The following is a 22,636-nucleotide window of genomic DNA, read 5'->3' on the forward strand; positions in this document are numbered from 1 at the left end:
CTATGGATATATCGATATGTATTTTAAGGCTAAGGATTGCTGTGAAAATTATATCTATCACCAAGAAACTAGAGAAACTCCTTATATTGAAAGGGACATTTTTGAAATTATTCATCCTTATAAGTATCATTTTAATGCAAAGATTTGTTATATGTCTTTAAAATAATTTTCTTTTGTTTAGTGGCTTGGTACCCCTTCATAATGCTTGTTCATATGGACACTATGAGGTAGCTGAGCTTTTAGTAAGACATGGGGCTTCTGTCAATGTGGCGGACTTATGGAAATTTACCCCCCTACATGAAGCAGCAGCTAAAGGAAAATATGAAATCTGCAAGCTCCTTTTAAAAGTATGTAATTTTAAAAATTATAAAGTAATTATATTTATTTTTTGGTTAGTACGTAAAATTACATCGAAGTAAATTATTTTATTAAGTATGAAAAGTGCTATAGAGACTGCTTCCATTTTCTATTTTAGAGGGATGTTTAAGTGTGATATGATACTTACATAGCTTTGAGTAGTGTTTGAAGTACCCTTCTGAACTGATTTGATTAAGTTCAGTTCATCATGATTCATCAAGGTGGGTTTTGGAAAGAGTTGAATTAGTTTGCATTGCTCTTCTAATACTTAGAGTATTAGTATCAGAAAATGTTTGTATAAAGAGAAAAGGTTTTTCAATCAAGTTTGATTTTTTTTCTTACTGGCTATTTTATTATTGTTAACAAACTCATTCCTCTTTATGAAACATTATTTAAACACATATACTTTATTTTAATATCAGATTTTTGTTAAAATGTAAGATAACTTATAAACAAAGTTATTCATATAAATTTTGGAGATATATATGAAATAGTAGAAACTAATAGTTATATGAAACTAACTTAAAAATTTTGTCTTCTTTTTAAATTAAAGGATGTGAAAAATGGCCAGACGTGTGTTTATATAGTTTTCTCTCTCTCTTTTTTTTTAACTAGAGAAAAACTTGTCCTGGTTCAATATAAATAAAATTCTTCTCCCACCACTTTTATGGTACCAAATATGTTCTTGTGAGTCTTGGGAATAACACTGTGTTTGATAATTGTTCTATTGTCACTGGTTGGTAAGGAATAACTTTTAGGTCACTGTGAATTCATTGTCTAGCTTGGTTTGTTCCAAATTTCTCCAGTGGGCCAACAGTCTATGTCAGGTTCATAGTAAAGATTCTTGACTGTTTATCTACTTTATTTCATAGGTATAGGTGATTAAACTTATAAAATCAAATTAATTCTATGTTTATACCTAATTTCATGATAGATGTTGACTTACGATGAAAATATTTAAAAATTACTAAACTTTCTTCTCATTGTTTGCATTTAGAATTAAGTACTTTTTCCACCTGTGTGTCTTCCTCTTCTCACTTTTTTCTCATGATATATACTTAATATCTTTATCTAATTGGAATCTGGTCAAATTAACATTCAGGCCATTCTTAAGAGGAAAAGAGGTTTCCAAAGACCACTTGGAGTTTGAGAAAGTATATGATATGAAAAGTAAAAGGCACTCAACACCCTCCCCACTTCACCATCACCATTAATCCTGAGGCTTGGGGCTTTAGTTGAGAAGTGGTTGGGAAGCTGATCCAGTATATTGCTAAGTTGGGAATTTGGAAAATAAAACAAGATATTGCCTCTATTTTTCAAAATGCATGTAGAAGAGATATCTTTCCTTGGATGAGTGAGGGTGAAGTTAAAAATAAGCAAACAAACAAACTTGAAGAAAGATACTACCGAAAATACAAATCACGTTTGGGTTTTTTTTTTTTTGTAGCATGGAGCAGATCCAACTAAAAAGAACCGAGATGGAAATACACCTTTAGATTTGGTGAAGGAAGGAGACACAGATATTCAGGACTTACTGAGAGGAGATGCTGCCTTGTTGGATGCAGCCAAGAAGGGCTGTCTGGCAAGAGTGCAGAAGCTCTGCACCCCAGAGAATATCAACTGCAGAGACACCCAGGGCAGAAACTCAACCCCTCTGCACCTGGCAGGTAAGCGTCACCAGCACTTCCATGTCTCATCGTCCTTTCTTGGCTACGTAATACAGTCTACCAGAAGATGAAAGAAACGCTGAGCATAAAGAGTACTACTCAGGGCCGGCCCCATGGCTTAGTGGTTAAGTGCGCGGGGTCCGCTGCTGGCGGCCCGGGTTCGGATCCTGGGCGCACACCGACGCACCACTTCTCCGGCCATGCTGAGGCCGCGTCCCACATATAGCAACTAGAAGGATGTGCAACTATGACATACAACTATCTACTGGGCTTTGGGGGAATAAATAAATAAATAAATAAAATTATAAAAAAAAAAAAAATAAAGAGTACTACTCAGTAAAATGCCTTTTTTTTTTTTTTTTTTGTGAGGAAGATCAGCCCTGAGCTAACATCTGATGCCAATACTCCTCTTTTTGCTGAGGAAGACTGGCCCTGGGCTAACATCCATGCCCATCTTTCTCCATTTTATATGGGATGCCACCACCACATGGCTTGACAAGCAGTGCGTCGGTGCGCGCCCAGGATCCGAACTGGCAAACTCCGGGCTGGGCCGCCGCAGCGGAGCACACACACTTAACTGCTTACGCCACTGGGCCAGCCCCAGTAAAATGCTTTTGATTGACATAATTTTATATAATTTATTATTGTAAAACCTCTTAATTATGTGATAATACTATTAGCTTTTAAAATGAAAAGTATTAAAATCATAACGTTTTTTGGTCCTTTTTATTTATATACATATTTTTTTTCTTTTAAGCTGACGTGTTTGCCTTTTTTCACTCTAATAGCAGGCTACAATAACCTGGAAGTAGCTGAATATCTTCTAGAGCATGGAGCAGATGTTAATGCCCAAGACAAAGGTGGTTTAATTCCTCTTCATAATGCAGCATCCTATGGGGTGAGCATGCTAAAGTTCAAGTCTAGAAAACTTCACTGATATTTACTACTTTATTAAATGCATACTGTGCATGAAGTAAGCAGATATCTAACCAATAGCATAATTTAGCACAATTTCAATCTTACTATTCAGAATGTTTTTAGCCTTCCCAGTTAAGCTTAACTGTCTTTTGGCCAAGGACCATGCTTTTTATAGCTTTTTGGTCTCTTCACATTATCCAGCACAATAAGAGGTGTGTAATGACTGCTCAGTTAATATTTATTGATACAGATCATAAATCTTAACTCTACCTCAAAGAGATTTTAGAAACTATAAAAGCCAGGAGGCTCCTTTATAAGCATGGAAATTATGTTGCTTATATTTATCATCATCATCTTGAAAATATTCAAGTAAATGATTTAGCGATTAGTATATATGGTTTCATAGAGTTTGAATGACTAGCGGAAATCCCCCAGTGAAAGTCCAGAGTCATTCTTTGAGATCACTGTAACGGCAGTCATGAGCTGAAAGAGGAAGAGGGATGTATTGCAGTGCCTTGATGACATTTGTTGGGACTGAGCAAGGCCCGCTTCAGACCTGATGAATCACACAGGAATAAGAGAATGCTCCTGTGCTTGTCTGTTCATCTGCTTAATCCCTATTTGACTGTAAAAATCCACAGATTCCAGATTGTACCTACCAGGGGTTCTCACAGTTGGTTTCACTTGATGAGGACAGTTTCTGGATTTGCAAAAGCCTGACAAACTCTAAGTAAAAACTAATCACTGTGATTTCCATATTCTCTTACTCTCGTCTCCCTTGCCCTTCATAATGAGAGTATCCTCATCTTCTCATGCCCCCTCTACAAAGGCCAGTATTTCACGGAGATGACAATCTGAGTGGGAATACTTTTAAGGAAAGCAAACAATCCAGTTTTGAATTGAACAAACAGGAAAGAAAATTATATTTCCAAATGTGATAATAAATTAATTGAAAGTTTTCAGATTTAATAAATATTTTATTAGTACTGAAATCCTCTTGAAACTGTAGTAAAGTTACCTTTCCAAAGATGATTAATCTTTTTTTTAAATTGTTAGAATTTTCTTTTAACCTTCCTTCATGTAAGATTCTCAATTTCACTGTATAATGTATATTTCTGCTGAAGATCAGGCATGGTAAATGTTTACTGCTAACATACTACATGTACATTTATGTATAATCCTTTTACCTTTGAGTTCTAACTATAAATATGTATCATTTGGAGAATTAATCTCCAATTCAGCAGTTCTTAGCATGATCCTTCTCTCTACTAATCCCTTTGCTAAGCTTCAGTTAAGAATGTATCAGTTAAGAGTTTATAAAGCTGTTGGAATCAGTAGAACTTAAATCAGAGTCTTTGAACTTCTGTATAAACCTACTAATGAGTAGCGATAGGTATGGACAATAGCATTATAGTTCTTGATCTGATCTAATAGAACTTATACTATCAACTGTGTAGACGGCATGGATGTATGTGTTTTTCAGTATTTCCCATATGTGGTGGGTGTAGAAAAGTTCTATCCCATCAGTCTTCCTTTCACAGTCTTCACAGTTGTCACAGAGGGTAAAGAAAGTAAAACTTAATTTATAAAGTAAGTATTTTACCTTTTAATTCCCATTCTTCTGATGGGAAAGGTGTTGAGATGTTACTTATTATACGTGTGTGTCATTTGGTGACCACTGTGAGAGAAATAAAATTTATAGTGGTTCTCTTTTGTGGCTAATAGTAATGTAGTGTGCAGGTCGACCTCATCTTATTTCACGCTCCCTTGAGGCTCTCTTGCCGTTAGCTGAAGGGAGGTGTAATGCATCAGTCTCCTGAGCAGAGGCCCATGGTTCCATTGTCATAAGCTTGTTTCACCATTATCCACAACTCCTGCTCTCCTCTTCTAACTCCAAGTGAGAAAAATGATGAACATTTTTTTATCCTATCATTGTTTGTTATCCTGTTTGTTATCACATCCCTACTAAGCTCTTTGTGAATGAAGGTAACTTACTGAGGTGAAAATGAGCAGATAATTCTCCAGGCTGTGTAGAGGGCATTTGATGATAGAGGTTTTGATCAACCTGGCTCATCCCATCCTTCTATTCAGTGCTAATGAGCCAGATAATAATGGGTTTGTAGCACATCTTTTTACCTCATTATGTGGGTGGATTTTTTGAGTGACTCAGAAAATCCTTCTTGTATTAAACTTGTAAATTCAAAAGTCAAATATCTGTGAGTTAATGACTATGTACTGTTATTCACTAAAACCTTTACTTTGGTGGTTTCTTGACTTTTTTTTGTTGCCGTGTTTTGGTCATGTGCAACCTGTACTCCCCCAGTAACATCTCTCATGACACACGGTGACTCTCAGTTGGCAATAGGTAAGGTCATCCTCTCCATTGAGAATCTCTGCTCTACAAAATAATTTTATCTAATGCAGTTCATATACCATATAATGTATTGTCAGTAGCCATATGAAATTAGTATTTATCTCAGTCTCAGTTAGTAGACTTGAAATAAGGACCAATGTTAAACACCATATAAAAATCTTAAGAGCTACTTTCTCTTCCTTTAGCTAAAGGGTAGATATATTTTTATTATGTCTAGATATATAAATCTGTGTATCTTTCAAAAATCCCTTTTTATTTATGTTACACATAAGCCTTGATTAGATATTTTAATGAAATTATAGGGCTCTGGTCTACATTTCTCTGTTAGAGTGGCAAAACACTGGTTATATTGTATTCATCCCAATGATGCTTGAACTGGCCTGGCAGCGTGGTGTCTGTGATGCACTGCCCTGAAATAATAGTTCTGAGGAGGAGATTTTTGTGGCACTTCTTGTGGTATAGAGACTTCTATATTAAAAACAATGCTATTTGTAGAGTAGTTTTAAGAATAGTGTTACCCGGGCCAGCCCAGTGGCGTAGCAGTTAAGTTCATGCACTCCGCTTCGGAGGCCTGGGGTTCACGGGTTCGGATCCTGGGCGCGGACCTACGCACCGCTCATCAAGCCATGCTGAGTCAGATCCCACATAGAGCAACTAGAAGGATGTACAACTATGACAAACAACTATCTACTGGGGCTTTGGGGAGAAAAAAAGAAAAAAGGAGGAAGATTGGCAACAGATGTTAGCTCAGGGCCAATCTTCCTCAAAAATAAATAAATAAATAGATAGATACGTACATAACATTAAAAAAAAAGAGAGACTAATGTTACCCAATGATCTCTACTTAAATGACTTCTCGCTAATATCATACATTCTGCCATTTTTAACTTATCAGGAAATGTCTTTTGTATTTTCTTCTAGCAAGACGCTGCAGGCATCTATGGTATAATGGAAAGATCTGAACTTGGGATCCAAGCGTCTGAGATCTAGCCCTTACTCTTCTACTCAATAACTCAGTAGTCTTCAGCAAGTGCCTTTGTCTTTCTAATCGTCAATTTTCTCATTAGTGAAACTTGGATGCTGAGACCTTCTTTACAGGGTTATTGTGATAATTAGATGAGACCATGCATGTGGAAAGTGCATTCTCTACCCTAAGGCACTATAAAAATCCAAGGTCATACTGTTATCATGAGATAACTCACTCCCCACAGCCCACATCCTGGGCCAGTCAGAATAAGGCTGTGTGTCACTCTTACATCTCACAGCCTTAGGAATAATCTGTATGTTTGACCAGCTCGGTATCAGTATTAAATAGACACAGATGAATTGACTTCAGTAGTAGATGACTGGTAGCCTGGGGATAAAATAATCATGAGAGATATCTGTGAAATTACATAAAGTTACATAAGCAGTTATTTATTGGTAATTATCCTTTGATGCGTATTTTACCTTTTTTTCTCTAGAGAGCTCAGTCTGCCGTTTGTGTGTCTTTGAGCCTTTTTTATCTAGAAAGAACTTGCCACCTCAGTTTTTCCAAATGGAGAAACAACTCATAGTTTAAGAAGTTCAAATAAAAGTTACAGACTTCATGAGAGTTTATATTAATGGTAATGTGCCTTGTCCTATAGTGTTTTTATATTATAATGTCTTACATTATTTTTGAATATACCTTTACACAAGACAGTTCATTTTTCTGCTAGTCAGTAAATGTAAGCTGTTGATATTTATTTACCAGAAAGCATGTAATTTTCTGTTATCTCATAAGAGTAAATGGGTTTGCTGAGTTTTCTCTCTCAACTTTTTCATTTTTCAGTGTTTTCTCTAAAATGTGTAATTATTGGGGGGATTTCATGACATCATTGTAATAAAGCCTCTGTAGAATTAAATAAAATGACTCTAACCAGAGCCTAAGCACATTTCTCTTCTTCCTAATTCCCACCTTTCTTAAATTAAACAAGGGCCCTCGCAGTCTTTTTGTGTTGTATTTGTCATTTAAAGTGTTTAGTGCTGCAGCTGGATTCTGAAACCGTGTTAAACTGACTGTTTCTCCTGGAAACATTCCAACAGAGTTCCACTCCTTTCTAGACCCTCCAGTTCAATATTTTGCTTATATATTATATAGAACTGAGCTGTAGCTTATTTATAACATTGTCAGCCTTAAAATTTCAGTTACTATTTTTGCCCCAGTGGTGTAGCTATTTAAAAGACTTAAGCATTGTGTTTTCAGTCTACTTGGGTAGTAATGCACTTCTTCCTGTTTATTACTCTTTCAAATGTTTGTCGGCAAATTTAACAAGTATGTGATTGGTTTCTCCAAGCATAAATTATAATTATAATTCAATATAAAGAAAGTTTAATAATACATACCATATATACAATTCATTTACACACACACACACACATAATTTTCCTCGGACTATCTAATTTTGGAAGCTTTTGCAAATTAGTCTACAGAATTATATTATTCTACCAATACACATAAGAGTAGCATAAAATTAATCATCAGAAACACAATTTAAATAGCCTATAACCTTACTGGAGAGAAGCTTGAAATTATTCCATGCTTTTGGGTTAACTGAACAAAAATCGCTATCCTTTTCAACATGTATCCTTTGAATAAGGGAGATAAATTACTGAGTTTTGTTTTGTTTTAAGTGATTTTGATAGTACCACAGATAGTACCTATTTTTATCTTTTGTGTTAGGATCAACTTCATAATGATGGTATATCATTCATAATCCCAAAAAGATCACAAAAAATAGTCTGTTCTGGGGCTGGCCCCATGGCTTGGCAGTTAAGTGCGCGCGCTCCACTGCTGATGGCCCGGGTTCGGATCCCCGGGCGCGCACCGACGCACCGCTTCTCCGGCCATGCTGAGGCCACGTCCCACATACAGCAACTAGAAGGATGTGCAGCTATGACATACAACTATCTACTGGGGCTTTGGGGGGAAGAAATAAATAAATAAAATCTTTAAAAAAAAAAAAAAATAGCCTGTTCTCAGAAGCCCTAGTCTGATTTTACTTTTTTTTTTTTGTCTGTATATTGTCAGAACAAATGTGGAAGCTTTCTTAGAATTTGTCAGATTTGTATTTTTCTAATAACTTTTCTTCTCTTTGTTCTCTGAAATGACTTTTCTTAAAATTAATAAATATTTGTATTATATTAAAAAAATCTTTAATACTACCTCAGAAAAAGTGCCTGTTCTTTTTGAAATGAATGTCTTCAAGAAAGCAAAGACTTTCTTAAGGAAGATGTGAAGAAACATGCCCTAAATCCCATCTTGGGATATTTCTGTCTGTATCTTCCCCATCTCTTCCCATTTCATGAAAGTCAGTTTCAGATAACTCAACATATTGCAGTTGAGCAAAAACATAAGTTAGAAAGCTGGTCTCAACAGATAATGTGCTTCTGAGTTAACTGTCAAAAGTAATCAAATTATACCAGGAAATGTACCCGTAAGGGATACAATGTGCCAGTCGCACAAAATTATAGAATATTGGAGTTGAAATGGATTTCAGAAATACTTCAGTGATAACCAAACTAACATCCCTAAATGTGTTTATAAAAATAAAGTTATTTTTAATATTCTCAAAAGCTTAATCATTCAATCAATATTATCTTTGCATAATCGACTGTCTTAAGCTTATTTTATAAGGGCTTCTGGGAAGAAGCTGAAACCTTTTGTTATATAGAACTTATTCTTTGAGAGCAACTGCTCTCCTTGAAGCTTTCTCCTGCATTGTCTTTCATAGTCCTGCCCCTTTATCCTTCTTCTTCAGTTCTTATTGTCCCTTCTTTCTCCTCTGAGGACTCTTCTTCCACTCTCCTTTCCCAAAATATTGTTGTTCTTAAGGCTTTATCCCCCTTGTAATTATCTTTCTGTATTCTTTTGCTTAGTGAGCTCGTTTATGAAGTAGCTGCAACTATCAACTCAGTATTCCCTTTTGTAAACCCCTAGAGTCCCTACTCCCGGGCCAGCAATTAGTAGGTATTCAGCAAATGTTTGGTTGGTGAGTGAGTGAATGAGAGAGAGTAAGCGAATAAATAAATGATACCCTCTTACCTGTGCTCCAACCTTTTGTGTTTTTTACAGAACCTCATTCCTTTGGTATTTTACCTCAAAAGCTACATACCCCAAATACCCCAAGTGACCCTTATTTTTCTTATGGTTTCATTCCTACTTAAACTTTTGCTCCTCACTTTCTGTTAATGGTTTCACTTTTGTTTTTTAATCTTCTAGACCAGATTTTTTGAAAAGGTAGTCATCTTTGACTTTTCATCCTCTTTCTTCCTCTGTAGTCAATTTGTCTTTCTAAAACCCAATATTTTTTTTTCCTTCAAAATTTCTCAAATTTAGCCCTTCTTTTCTATTCTTCTCTACACAGTTCAGGATCTCAACCTCATGCCCAGTTATTAGTTATGTGTCTGCTGCTGACATTTCGTCCACCTCCTAAGTCATTTTGGACATGACAGACTAATTTTTGTACAATATTGTTTTGTTGTGTTACGTTACTGTCCCAAAGGCTATAGAAGACATTGAGAATCTTTGAGGTGGGTGTTTCAATACATCAGATTGCAATGGGTTAGAAGAGACATGGGAAGATAAGAGAAGCAGTGGTATAGAATGCTTGTTTGAAAGTTTGGCAGACAGATTAGACCATTAATAGGAGACTTGGAGTCAGGTAATAGTTTCATTTTATGTGTTTGTTTTTAAGTTAGACCTGAATATATTAGAAAGCTGAATACAAAATTTTAAAAGTGCCTGTGAAGAATTACAGGGTAAAGAATAATTGTGGAGTTGAGATTTTGGAGGCAGCAGGAAAAGATGGAGTCCAAAATACAGGTAGAGGGGTAGGATAACTATTCTTTTTTAGTAGAAGAAGCTTCTATTAAGGATAAGGATACAGATATAGAGGTAATGAAATGTTAAATAAAAACAAGTGTACTTGATGGAGCTTGACCAGATGATCTCATTCGTAACTCTTCACATCCTTTTGTTTTTCTTCAGCATGTGGACATAGCAGCATTGTTGATAAAATACAACACATGTGTAAATGCAACAGATAAGTGGGCATTTACTCCTCTTCATGAAGCAGCCCAGAAAGGAAGGACACAGTTATGTGCCCTACTCCTAGCACATGGTGCAGATCCAACTATGAAGAACCAAGAAGGTCAGACACCTTTAGATCTGGCAACAGTAAGTTCTCATTTCAAGATATTCATTATTGCTTTTTGTACTTTCAGAGATGATGTTAAATCCAAAACTTAGCAAGTTTACCTTTAGCAGTGCATATTTCACTTAGAATAAGAACAAATTTCCTTGCTTCTGCAATTTTTTAAGTTCTTGTTTTTTATATAATGTAAAACTGTTAAGGCAAACTAAGCAGTCAGTTAACTTAATTTTTTTTTTGCTGTATTTAACTTGGAGGGAAAACAGGAATCATAAAAAAACATATCTAGATTGTATCCTCAAAGAATTACATTTAATAAAATATCTTACACATTCAACATTATTTGGCATATTATTCTAGAGCAGCTGCATGATGAGGATAATTTACCTGAGGCTATGAGATAGTCAAAGAAAACTTAACTTCTTGTCAGTATATTATTGTCTTGAAGATGGAAAAGTAAATTATACTGTGGAAATATTTTCAAAACAAAGTATTAAATTTTAGTGGTTAACTATTAACTACAAAATTAAACAACAGCATCATCTTCCCTGAACTTCCTGAAAATCAGGGAGTTACTATATGGTCACAATTATTTATAATTTTTTAAACCAGAAATACTTTCCCAAGCCACATTCTGTTTCATGTATCAATTGCTAAGTAGCAAATGATTTCAAAACACTTAGTAACTTAACCAAAACCGAGGGAGTGGCTTGTACGGTTGTTTATTATTTCTCACAGTTCTGTGGGTTGACTGGGCTCAGCGAGGCACTGGGTTGACTGGGCTCAGCGAGGCACTGGGTTGACTGGGCTCAGCGAGGCACTGGGTTGACTGGGCTCAGCGAGGCACTGGGTTGACTGGGCTCAGCGAGGCACTGGGTTGACTGGGCTCAGCGAGGCACTGGGTTGACTGGGCTCAGCGAGGCACTGGGTTGACTGGGCTCAGCGAGGCACTGGGTTGACTGGGCTCAGCGAGGCACTGGGTTGACTGGGCTCAGCGAGGCACTGGGTTGACTGGGCTCAGCGAGGCACTGGGTTGACTGGGCTCAGCGAGGCACTGGTGCTGTTCGTGCAGCTACGTGCAGCTGGGAGCTCAGCTGAGGCTGCAACGTCTAGGATGGCCCTGCATCCTCCAGGGCCTCTCTCACATAGCGTCCCATCACTCAGTATCCAGCTCAAACTTCCTCACAGCCTGGAGGATGGCTTCTAAGAGAGAAAAAGTGAAGCTGCCAATCCTTTCAAAGCCTGGCTCAAAAGCCTCAGAACATCACTTCCTCTGCATTCATGGGACAACCCAGATTCCAGGGAAGGAAAATAGATACCACCTCTAGGTGGGAGGAGTGGCTTGCCTATACACAGAGGAGGGAATTAATGGCTGGCTATCTTTGGAGCCTATCTCCCACATCCTCTAATGGCAGTTATGCCTAACAGACTGTAGAGTTCATGAATAAGCTAGCCAAATTAAAGTGCTGTCCCTTTAAAATTTCACCAGATTTTAATTGTACATTAAATTATTAAGTGCACACTAAATAACTGAACAGAAATTATTGTAGTTGTTTAAGCATAAACAAAACATGGTAAATATGGAAACTCCTTCTAAGGAAGAGATTGACCGTCAACACTCTGAAATGTGCTTTTTTTTAAAATGAAAGATGAAATATTTTACTTTTTTAGCTCTATTCAAATCTTTATTAACTTACATGTTCTTTAAATACATGTGTAATCAGTATGAACACTTGTGTGCACACTTTTCACTTAGTGTTAAGAAAGCATTTCCAGGAATCAACATAGTCCACATTCTTAGATTTTTTTTTCAGTTAACTCTTTTTTTGTGTGTGGCAAGAACACCCAAGATATATTCTCAGAAAATTTCCAGTACATAACACAGTATTATTAACTAGAGTCACCAAACTGTACCTTAGATCTTCAAAAGATGAAATATTTTTTAAAAATTATGTAGTTTCTCCAGTTCTGTCTACTGAAGCTACTGGGACCCTTTGGAGCTGTAGATTGGAGAAGGAAAGAAGAAGGAAGGATCAAAAACCAATAGGGAGAAATGAGGCATTCATTAAAGAAAAAGTTCACAAAGCATTTGGTCCTTAGTGAAAAACTTACCATTTTAAAATGTAATATTTTTGTGTTTTTTTGTATTATTGTTTTTAGGCTGATGATATCAGAGCTTTGCTGATAGATGCCATGCCCCCAGAGGCCTTACCTACCTGTTTTAAACCTCAGGCTACTGTAGTGAGTGCCTCTCTGATCTCACCAGCATCCACCCCCTCCTGCCTGTCCGCTGCCAGCAGCATAGATAACCTCACCGGCCCCTTAGCAGAACTGGCAGTGGGAGGAACGTCCAACACAGGGGATGGTGCAGCGGGCACGGAAAGGAAGGAAGGAGAAGGCAAGTATACCCTGGGAATGCTTGGTTTTTGTCTTTTGTTTTTTTAAATTAACAGATTGAGTTTTTTCTGTTGGTAATTATTGAACATCCTGTCTGTAAGTTTTCATATACATAACAGGTTATAAGAAATATATCTTCATAGAATAAGTTCTTTGGTATGTACATTGTTCTTACTTATGTATATTCCACTACATCTATTTCCAACCATGGTATCTTATTGAACTACTGATTGAGTCTTATTACTGAAATATATCAGAAAAAAACTGAGAGATTATATAAAGAGTGAAAACTAAACAATAGCTGGTAAATTTGGATTTTTAAATTCACCATTAACTGTTTTACTAAAACATTAGATTATGCTCTGTAATATTAAAATTAATATAAAGGGGCCGACCCAGTGGCGCAAGCGGTTAAGTGTGCGTGCTCTGCTGCGGCAGCCCGGGGTTCACCGGTTTGGATCCCAGGTGTGCACTGACGCACCCCTTGGCAAACCATCCTCTGGCGGCGTCCCATATAAAGTAGAGGAAGATGGGCACGGATGTTAGCCCAGGGCCAGTCTTCCTCAGCAAAAAAAGAGGAGGATTGGCAGATGTTAGCACAGGACTGATCGTCCTCACAAAAATAAATAAATAAATAAACTCTGCTTTAACTTCTCAAACAAATTCAGAGATAACGTGAAGAGTCTGAATGACATTTCTGTATTCTGGATTATTGTATGCTATGTAAAATCATCTGCACAGCCAAGGGTGTCAGAGAGCTATGGCTTTAAATGAATACTAGAACTCCCTTTAGATTGATAAAATTCTTTCTGAAAACTTTAATATATGTATGTTTTAGTTGCGGGTCTTGACATGAATATCAGCCAGTTCCTAAAAAGCCTTGGTCTTGAACACCTTCGGGACATCTTTGAAACAGAACAGGTAAGCTCTCTTATATATAGTTGAGTCTTTTTAATTACATATTGGGTTGTTAATTGCTACTTGTTTCTTTTTTGCTTCTTAACTGCTGTTTTAAAACTCACAACAAATTTCTAAAGAAGCCAAGGAGCCCAGTATTTTGTATTTTTCCCCAAAATTGCCTAACAGATGATGGGAGTCTTTAACTGTTATTTTGTTATATCTTTATAAGCAGTCTGGCTCTATATAATTTATTACATGTCAGAATTTAGGCCATGAAACCACCTCAAAAGAATATTTTCAAAATCTTCTTTCATTATTTTGTTTCCAAAAAGTACTGACACTTAACTCATCTCATTTTATTACTGCTGTGACTAGACTCCACTTAAAACCAATGAGAAATTTTATATTAACTATTTAGCAAAATTTTTACAAAGCAATTGTCCATTAAATTGGAAAGCAAAGTAATTCTTGGACAAGTGTACCTTTTTAAAATTGCCCCTTTATGAAGTTTCTGTTGTCCAGTTGGAGTCTAAAATAATGTTGAACCAAAACTTGGCCATATGTTCATAGACCTGTCCTGTTTTCCGATGCATCTTAAATGTCTGTGAAGGTCTTAGTATGAAGTCATCATTAGGGTGTTTATGAACTAAGATTCTTCTGTTTGTCATTATGTTTTTATACAGGATAATGAGTTTTTAACTTATTGCTGTATGCTTTTATTACCATGGTCAGTGTTAAATATTGAATAATAATAATGAGTTTAAATTGACTTATTGATATACATAGAATCTTAGAATGGGAAAAGTCTTTGAGATCATTAAGCCATTCTCCCAGATGTAGGCATCACCCTTTTAGCATCCACGTGGAAAGATAACTTGTTACAATTAGGGCCAGTATAATAAAAGGCTTATAATTTAAAGTGTGCCCAAATCTGCCCAAATGTATAATCCGTTGATCTTATGTTTACATTTACCCTGTTTTGCACAGAAATCTAATCTCTAATCTACATATATATTCATTTCATAGAGCTATCATAACAAATTACTATAAACTTGGTGGCTTAAACAGAAATTTATTCCCACACAGTTCTGGAGGCCTGAAGTTCAAAATCAAAGTGTCAACAGGGCTGCACTCCCTACAGAGGCTCTAGGGGAGAATCTGTTCTGTGCCTCTGCTAGCTTTTAGACTCCTTTGGCTTGTGGCCACATCACTCCAATCTCTGCTTCCATCTTCACCTTGCCTTCTCTGTGTCTGTCTTCTCTTCCGTGTGTCTTTTATAAGGACATTTGCATTGAATTTAAGGACTACCCGTATAGTCCAAGATGATCCTCTCATCTCAAGATCCTTAACTTAATTAGATCTACAAAGATGTCAAAAACAGTTTCCAAATAAGGTCCTTCACAAGTTCTGGGGATTAGAGCACGGACAAATCTTTTTGAGGACCACCGTTCAGCTTACTACAACATAATACAGCCTTTCATAAAATTCTAAGATCTTGTCAACTTATCATGGACTTACCCTTCCAACCACCCACTCCTACAAAATTTTTCCTATTTTAGAATAAATATGCCTTCTTTTGCAATTATTTATATAGATATAGTTTCCAAATTCTTCACTGGTCTCTCTGTCCCATTCTGGTTTCTTTGTAGGTTTATAGTCAATTTGGAGTTCATTAAAAACCCCAGGTCTTTTTCATATCAGTTATACTATTAAGATTTTCTAATGTCTTTTCTTGTTTGTTTTTTTCCTGAGAAAAATTCGCCCTAACATCTGTTGCCAATCTTCCTCTTTTTGCTTGAAGAAGAGTCACCCTGTATTAACAACTGTGCCAATCTTCCTCTATTTTGTATGTGAGTCACCGCCACAGCATGGCTGCCAACAAGTGGCGTAGGTTCGTGCCTGGGAACTAAACCTGGGCCACTGAAGCAGAGTGCGCCAAACTTAACCACTAGGCCATGGGGCCAGCCCCTTCTGGGTTTTTTTTTTGTTTTAGCTAAATTTCTTTATATTATTTATTGTAGTTCATCTTTAATGCTTTTAATGATCAAAACAGTGGAGTAGAAATAGCACTGGACTAAAAGAAGACCTTGATTCTTATTATTTCCTCCTTCTTGTTAGCTGTATAACGTTGGTTAAGGCATTTAAGCTATATCACTTCCCTTCCCTGTAAAATATAAGAATACCTTCAAATGTCCAGATAGTTAAAGTTCCCAGTCATACTGTGCTTCTATGTCAGTTTTTAAAATATGCTTTAATGAAGCATCGGATATGTCTTCCGTCTGGTGGTGAGGACTTTATAGACTGCTGTAAGCATTTCCTTTCCTTTATGCTTCACCTACCATTGATTCACCCTCTGGTTTAGAGATTTCTTATGAGAATATCCTCAACACTGAGAATCTTTTTGCCTTCTTCCCTGCCTGAAGGTATTAAAGCTGTTTTAAAAGCATTATCCTCTGCTATAGCCATATTCCAGCCATATCCCTTCTTCCTAAATCATATCCACAATAACTGAAATTTCACACATCTTTGCTTAATAAACCAAAGACTCTAATTCAACCAAACAACTCCAATTGACTGTTGAAAGTTTTTCAAAGGACTTCAGTTTCTACTCTTCCAGACAGTTTACATCATAATTTTATTTTTTTCTTTTTTATCTTACATATTCTCTTTTTCAGTAACTGATTTCCTGTGGCATGGTTCTCTCATTTTATTGATTTTAATAGTTTAGGCTTACGGCCCGGTCTTTTTGACAGCTTATCCTGGTTTCATCGGTTTCATTATTATCTTTTTCACTGCAGTTTTGTTCTGAGTAAATGGTTCCATTGATTTTCTTTTTGCCAGAATAGTTTCTGTTATCCCTTTTTTTGATCAATATGTTGACTATTCCATTTAATGTATATTACCTAGCACAGTTCCTTTCCTCTAGACAAATGATATTACCTTCCTTTTATTGAACTGTGTTTGACTGTCTTCTGGCCCAGTTGTCAAGCAATCAAATTAATTTTTATTCTGACTACAAGTGTTACCTGACTAGCCTTCAATTATAAAGTAATAAATTCTGTAACCCTTTCCATAACTTGCCCATAGAATTTTCTCCTATTAACATTCTATATCAGGCTAGTAATATGTGATGGTCAAGATATTTGTGTAGTGAGGGTTCATGCATTGTATTCATTTAGTTCATGTCTATTTAGCTTAAGCCAGAGAGTCATTCTGTTTCCTAAGATACTTTTGACACATTATATCTTATTGTGTCTGTTTTTACTCATGGATGCTTCTCTCCCAGTGGAGTGGGGAATATGGTCCCAGGAAAACTTCCTTCAAAGCATCAGAGCCTCACACCTTATCTTCGCAGTTATTCTGTCAGCAGTCTCTTAACTAACTTGACTTGTTTGACATATATACTTTGCTAAGTTCTGTATTAAATAAAATATACCTGTGTTCTTTATAGCTAATTAAATATAGTACCAGTGTCACTTTGGCCCTTTATAATTTAGCTTTCTGACTAGAACACTTTTCTGTGGGAAAGACTGATTTGATTTACATTGCAGTTCTTGGAACATAAAAGCTGTGACGTGGAAGACCCCTTGTGAGCATATGTATGGTCAGCCTACGTATTTTCATGAAAAGTGACCATATAAATTTTTATTTCAAATTCTTAAAGACAAAGGCATGGACTCAAGTAAATTCATTGTGAATGTGATTATAAAGTTAGTTCTAATAACTGTTACTGTAGCCTGCAACCTTTTAAGCCCAAGTAAAAGAAAGGCTTTTTTCATTAAAACTCTGATTTTTCTCTCACCACTCCAGATGAAATGAACAAATCTTAGAAACAAGAGGCAGCCCTTCTCGAAGTGACATTCGCTTTGTATGCAAGATAATTTAGCTGATACATGGATAATCTTTACAGATTCTATATCTTTACAGATTAACTATCTATTATAATATTTATTTTAAAAATTATAGTTTGATTTTAATGTGTGCTAGATATAAATAACTAGCCCAAGAAACTTGTGATTTCCTGGATAAAACGAAGTTAAGATTTTTTTTTTAAAGTGAGTCAATTTAAAGATAATTTTCAGAAAAATATTTTCTAGCAGTGTAAAAAAGCCCTGAATCTTGGAGCAACATGTCTAAAATCCAAATAACCTGCTCTACTTCCAGGTATTTCATTTTTTATTGATACAATAAACTCTTATTTACCCATCTTCAGAATTTTGGAATAATCTTTACTCCCATTCCTTTTTTTTTTTTTCTTTTCCCCTGCCCCTTAACCATTTCTATTTACCAGCCTCTGTATCTCTCCCTTCAAAATTGCTCTCTGATTCATCTCTTCTACCCCACTTGATCTTCATCTTGTTCACAGTCAGTTTCACTTCCAAATCTGCCCTTCATAATGCCACCATTCTCCTCCTAAAATACAACTTTGATTGTATTACTCTGCTGAAAAGGCTTCCTAGGACCTGTTGGAGGCTATCTTAACTTGATATGTAAAGTCTGTTAAGAGCTGCTCTTTGCCTGCTGCTCTGTTCATCTCTTCTTTTATTTCTCTATATACATTATACTCTAACCATTTTGAACTTCAGTACTTAGTCTCTCAAATGTTCTCTATTCTCTTACTTAATTTTCCTTTTGCACATGCTATTCCCTTTGTCTTAAACATCTACTTCTTCCTCTGCCTGATTAACTCCTGCTTCTTAGCTGAATTATTACCTTCTTCTAAGAACCTTTCTTGACCCCCTTCCTGTCTTTCCTTCCTTCCCTAGCCCTGCTTACAGCCTCAACCAAGTAGATAACCTTCCTAAGAGTTCCCATAGAGATTCCCCCCAAATTTACCAACCTTTACCATATTTTTGTGTTTACTTTTTATCTCCTTAGAAGAGGAAGTAGCATGAACTTTGGTGGTAGTACTCTGTTCATTTCCTGGCCGCACTCTTTTACTACCACTTTAGACCAGTTATTTAACTTTCTGAGCTATAGTGGGTTGTTTTAGAATTAAATGAAACGTTTAATTAGTTCCTTTTTTGGAAATATCTAGTATATAGAAGATACTCATTAAACATATTATGTATGAATGAATGAACAAATTCTTTAAATTCTTTAGCTTATCATTTAAGGTTTTCCACTAGCCACTGCCTGATAAATATGGGGACAAATTGGGCACCATGTAACTCAGAGCAACTAAATGTTTAGTCATTTTAGCTTTCTAGTCATCCTTTTAAGAAACATAAGCAAGGGAAAAACAGATATGGCAATACATCTCAGCTCTTCTGTGTACTGTTTTTATGACCCTCTGAACCTCAGTTTCATCATAGGATATTAATAGTACTTCATGGGTCATTGTGAGGATTAAATGAGGTATTCATTTTTATGATTGGGGCTAGTATAGTGAACAAATATATTAAACGTTCTCCATTTCTTCTCTAAAACCTTGTAGAGAATACTGTGTTTTCCTGGGCTGGTTTCTGCTTCTTCCAGATATACACTGTATGTGTCAATTCAGAAAAGCTTAAGGATTTTTGAATTGAAGCTACCACATAGATATGAGATCCTATTTTTATGTCAGTCTTATTTAAACTGAAGTGTAGAATATTTAGAAGGAAAAAAATGGCATATCAATAATGTAGTAAACCCTGTAGGTGGTTTCCAAATTATATTAAAATCACATTTGCTAAAAATGTAAAGGCTCTTATTATTTTGTGAACTATTCTGTCTCAAAGATGTATATTTCAGAACTGTTGCTTTTTAAAGCTCTGCTGAAAACTTCCTTTGAGTGATTGGAAGTGAATTGCCTATTTTGTGCAATGGAGCAATTATTTCTTAAATGGCCACTTAGGAGCAATATAGTAAATTATTTCCAAAGAACAAGTGATGTATGCTTGTTGCATTGAGAAGATCGGACTTAATATATAATATTTCATTCTCACAATAAAAATCAGCAGCTCCAGACCTAATTTGTTAGTTTTTTTAAATGTGCAAGTCTAAAGGTAGAGAAGCTATGGATAGATAAAAATATCTCATTTGAGTGAGAAAAGGATGTCTATAAAAGAATTTATCAGTTTTCCAAGGAAAGAGAAAATCAAAGGCTAATCTTGAAGTAAATAGTATTTGGATTGGCACAGGGCCAGCTTCCTTTGAGCTGAAAAATTGCACGTTCAGCCTTCAAGAAATGTGGCCACCCAAGATTTCACCCTGTGCATTCAGAACACTGCCACTGGGTGGTGATAGAGTCACAGTTTCTTTTAGTCAACAAAGGAATTAGGTAATTTTGAGTCATGGTGACTCAATCATCTCCATCTACAGGGACGAATAACCAAAAATTAAAAACCACTGTTTTATACAAAAATAGAATATATGTTAGGCTTTAGGGATTGAAATCTGATAATTTATAAGAGAACTTAAAAACCACCTACTCATTCTTCTCCAAATTGGAGTTCTTGATACAGCTTCTATATAAAATGATCTGTAATATAGCTAAATACTTGTGACATACATCTCATTACTTTCTAAGGCAGCCTTTTCCATGCTTGACTATTTCTCAGCACTAGGAAATTCTTCCTTTATATAAATGCTGCTTACCTACAACCGGTTACTGCTTTTGCTACATTCTGTTTCACTGTGCTAAAACACCTGGCCCTTTCCCTTACCATTCATCTCTGCTACCTCCTGGATCCTCGGATCTGGTATTTCCCCATTTTCAGGCTACTGGTTTTTCCCTCTTATATCTTGAGGCAAGCAAAAGGTGGTAGAATTAAATAATCAAAAGGAAATATAGGAATGATCATTTTACGTTTCCATAACATTTTTTCTCCCATTTTAATTCTCCGTCTACTAAAAGCAAGTTAAAGAGTATTTCAAGTGAGCAAAAAGCTGATAAGATTATCAAGACAACTTTAAGAAGATTGTAAGTTCATGCATATAAAGGAAACAAAAATTTGAATGAGTATTACAGCATTAAAGACATGAAAGAGTTTTTGTTGTCTGAGGAACTGTTAAAGATTTAGCAATTAATTTGGTATCCTTTTTCAGATTACACTAGATGTGTTGGCTGATATGGGTCATGAAGAGTTGAAAGAAATAGGCATTAACGCATATGGACACCGCCACAAATTAATCAAAGGAGTGGAAAGACTCTTAGGTGGGCAACAAGGTAAGCTATTCAGAGAAAAATAAATTTCAGAAATTAGTGGTACAAGGTAAGTGTCAGGGCTGGCATTTGAACTCAGGTGGTCTGACCCCAGAGGTCACGTGCTCCACTGGAGCAGCACCTCCTGCCTTCCCCATCTCAGTTATTGACATCAATCTCCCTCAGCTGCTCCAGCTAGAAATCTGAGTCATTCTTCCCTCTCTCCCCATACTTTATACCTAAATATCTCTGTTATCTATACTTCTGGCCTTTCCCACTGCTGTCACCTATTCCAGGTCACCATCCTCTCTGTCCTGGACTGTCACAACCACCTTCCAGCTTATCTCTGACCTTCATCTTTGCCTCCCTCCAGTACCTTCCCTACACTCTAACCAGAAGACTTTTCAAAATGACTATATGATCATATCATTCCATTGCTTAAAACCCTCCAGTAGAATCCTGTTGCTTTTATGATAAAATCAGACATTCCTAACATGGCTCTTCATAATCTGACTTTTCTCTCTTACCTCATCTTGAATCTTTCTCTCTCCCACACAACAGTCAGCTCAGTCTTTTTCTGTTGTACTTTGCTGTTACAAGCCTCCTGTCTTTCTCTGTGTGCCTCTTTGTTTATCAATTCTCTGTTAGAAGTGCTTTCACTAGGGGGGAGAAGGGAAACTACTTGAATTAGTCAGTTAGTCTGCAGGGCTAATAAAATCGCAAGAGGAATGTGAAACTAAACGTTAGGAGGTTTTGAGCTTGAGTCTTGCTTATTTATCTGTATTAAATTAGCAAGGATAATGAAATTAACAAGAATAATGTATTTTAAACTTATCGTAAGTGACCATTTCAAGCCATCTCAGAGTTTTTAGAGGATAATTCTTGTTTTTAGAGCTGACTACATTGTAATTACAGCGTGTGTTTCTCTTTCGTATCAGACATAGCTTCATGTATGTTCATGATAGAGTTCAGTTCAACAAATAATTGTTGAGCCCTGCTATGTGTACAAGGAACTCTGTAAGAACAAATAAAATTGATCCCTAAACACATCTCCGTTACTTCTCTTGTCTTTGGATGTACTTGTTTAATATAACCTTATATATTATGTTCAAATTACAAATAGTTTAGACTTGTTGCGAAATATCAATTATTTATGACAAAGTTTTTCCTAAAGTAGAACCTGAATAGTGTGGACTTTTTTTAATATGTTAATTGTTCTTTCTTACAGGCACCAATCCTTATTTGACTTTTCACTGTGTTAATCAGGGAACTATTTTGCTGGACCTTGCTCCAGAAGATAAGGAATATCAGTCAGTAGAAGAAGAGGTAATGTACATCAAAATTTTTAGTTATCTTTTCCTGAAATCTGTGGTTCAACCTATTTTTCCAGAAGAGGTAAGCTTGTCTCACATTGACTTATGGTAACTTGCCTGTCTATTACTCTATCCCTTACTCATGTGGTGGAACATTGCCAAAATTAAAATTTTGGACTGTGGATTAGAACTATGCCATATTGCTTCCAATGGGTGGGCCAGATCTGTCTTTTTATTCTGGAGACTTTATTGAAACTCATGCAAATAAGGACCCTATTAGAACTGTTTTCTTTTTTTTTTTTTTTATAATTTTTTTTTTATTTACTTATTTATTTTCTCCCAAAGCCCCAGTAGATAGTTGTATGTCATAGCTGCACATCCTTCTAGTTGCTGTATGTGGGACGCGGCCT

General features: G+C 36.1%; 1 protein-coding gene across 2 annotated transcripts in view; it reads left to right on the forward strand.

Annotated features, from left to right (window-relative positions):
• TNKS (tankyrase) overlaps positions 1 to 22,636 on the forward strand; it is a 215,563-nt gene that overhangs the window by 174,662 nt on the left and 18,265 nt on the right. For both annotated transcript variants that reach the window (XM_087418475.1, XM_004428812.3), the window contains 8 exons: positions 182 to 347; positions 1,805 to 2,024; positions 2,813 to 2,922; positions 10,328 to 10,516; positions 12,651 to 12,888; positions 13,726 to 13,808; positions 20,817 to 20,937; positions 22,142 to 22,239. In XM_087418475.1, the coding sequence (XP_087274601.1) occupies positions 182 to 347; positions 1,805 to 2,024; positions 2,813 to 2,922; positions 10,328 to 10,516; positions 12,651 to 12,888; positions 13,726 to 13,808; positions 20,817 to 20,937; positions 22,142 to 22,239 (1,225 nt within the window). The remainder of the gene's footprint in view (positions 1 to 181; positions 348 to 1,804; positions 2,025 to 2,812; positions 2,923 to 10,327; positions 10,517 to 12,650; positions 12,889 to 13,725; positions 13,809 to 20,816; positions 20,938 to 22,141; positions 22,240 to 22,636) is intronic.

The sequence above is a fragment of the Ceratotherium simum genome, chromosome 28, assembly GCF_057802395.1.
Source record: "Ceratotherium simum simum isolate JZ-2026a chromosome 28, ASM5780239v1, whole genome shotgun sequence".
NCBI lineage: Eukaryota > Metazoa > Chordata > Mammalia > Perissodactyla > Rhinocerotidae > Ceratotherium > Ceratotherium simum.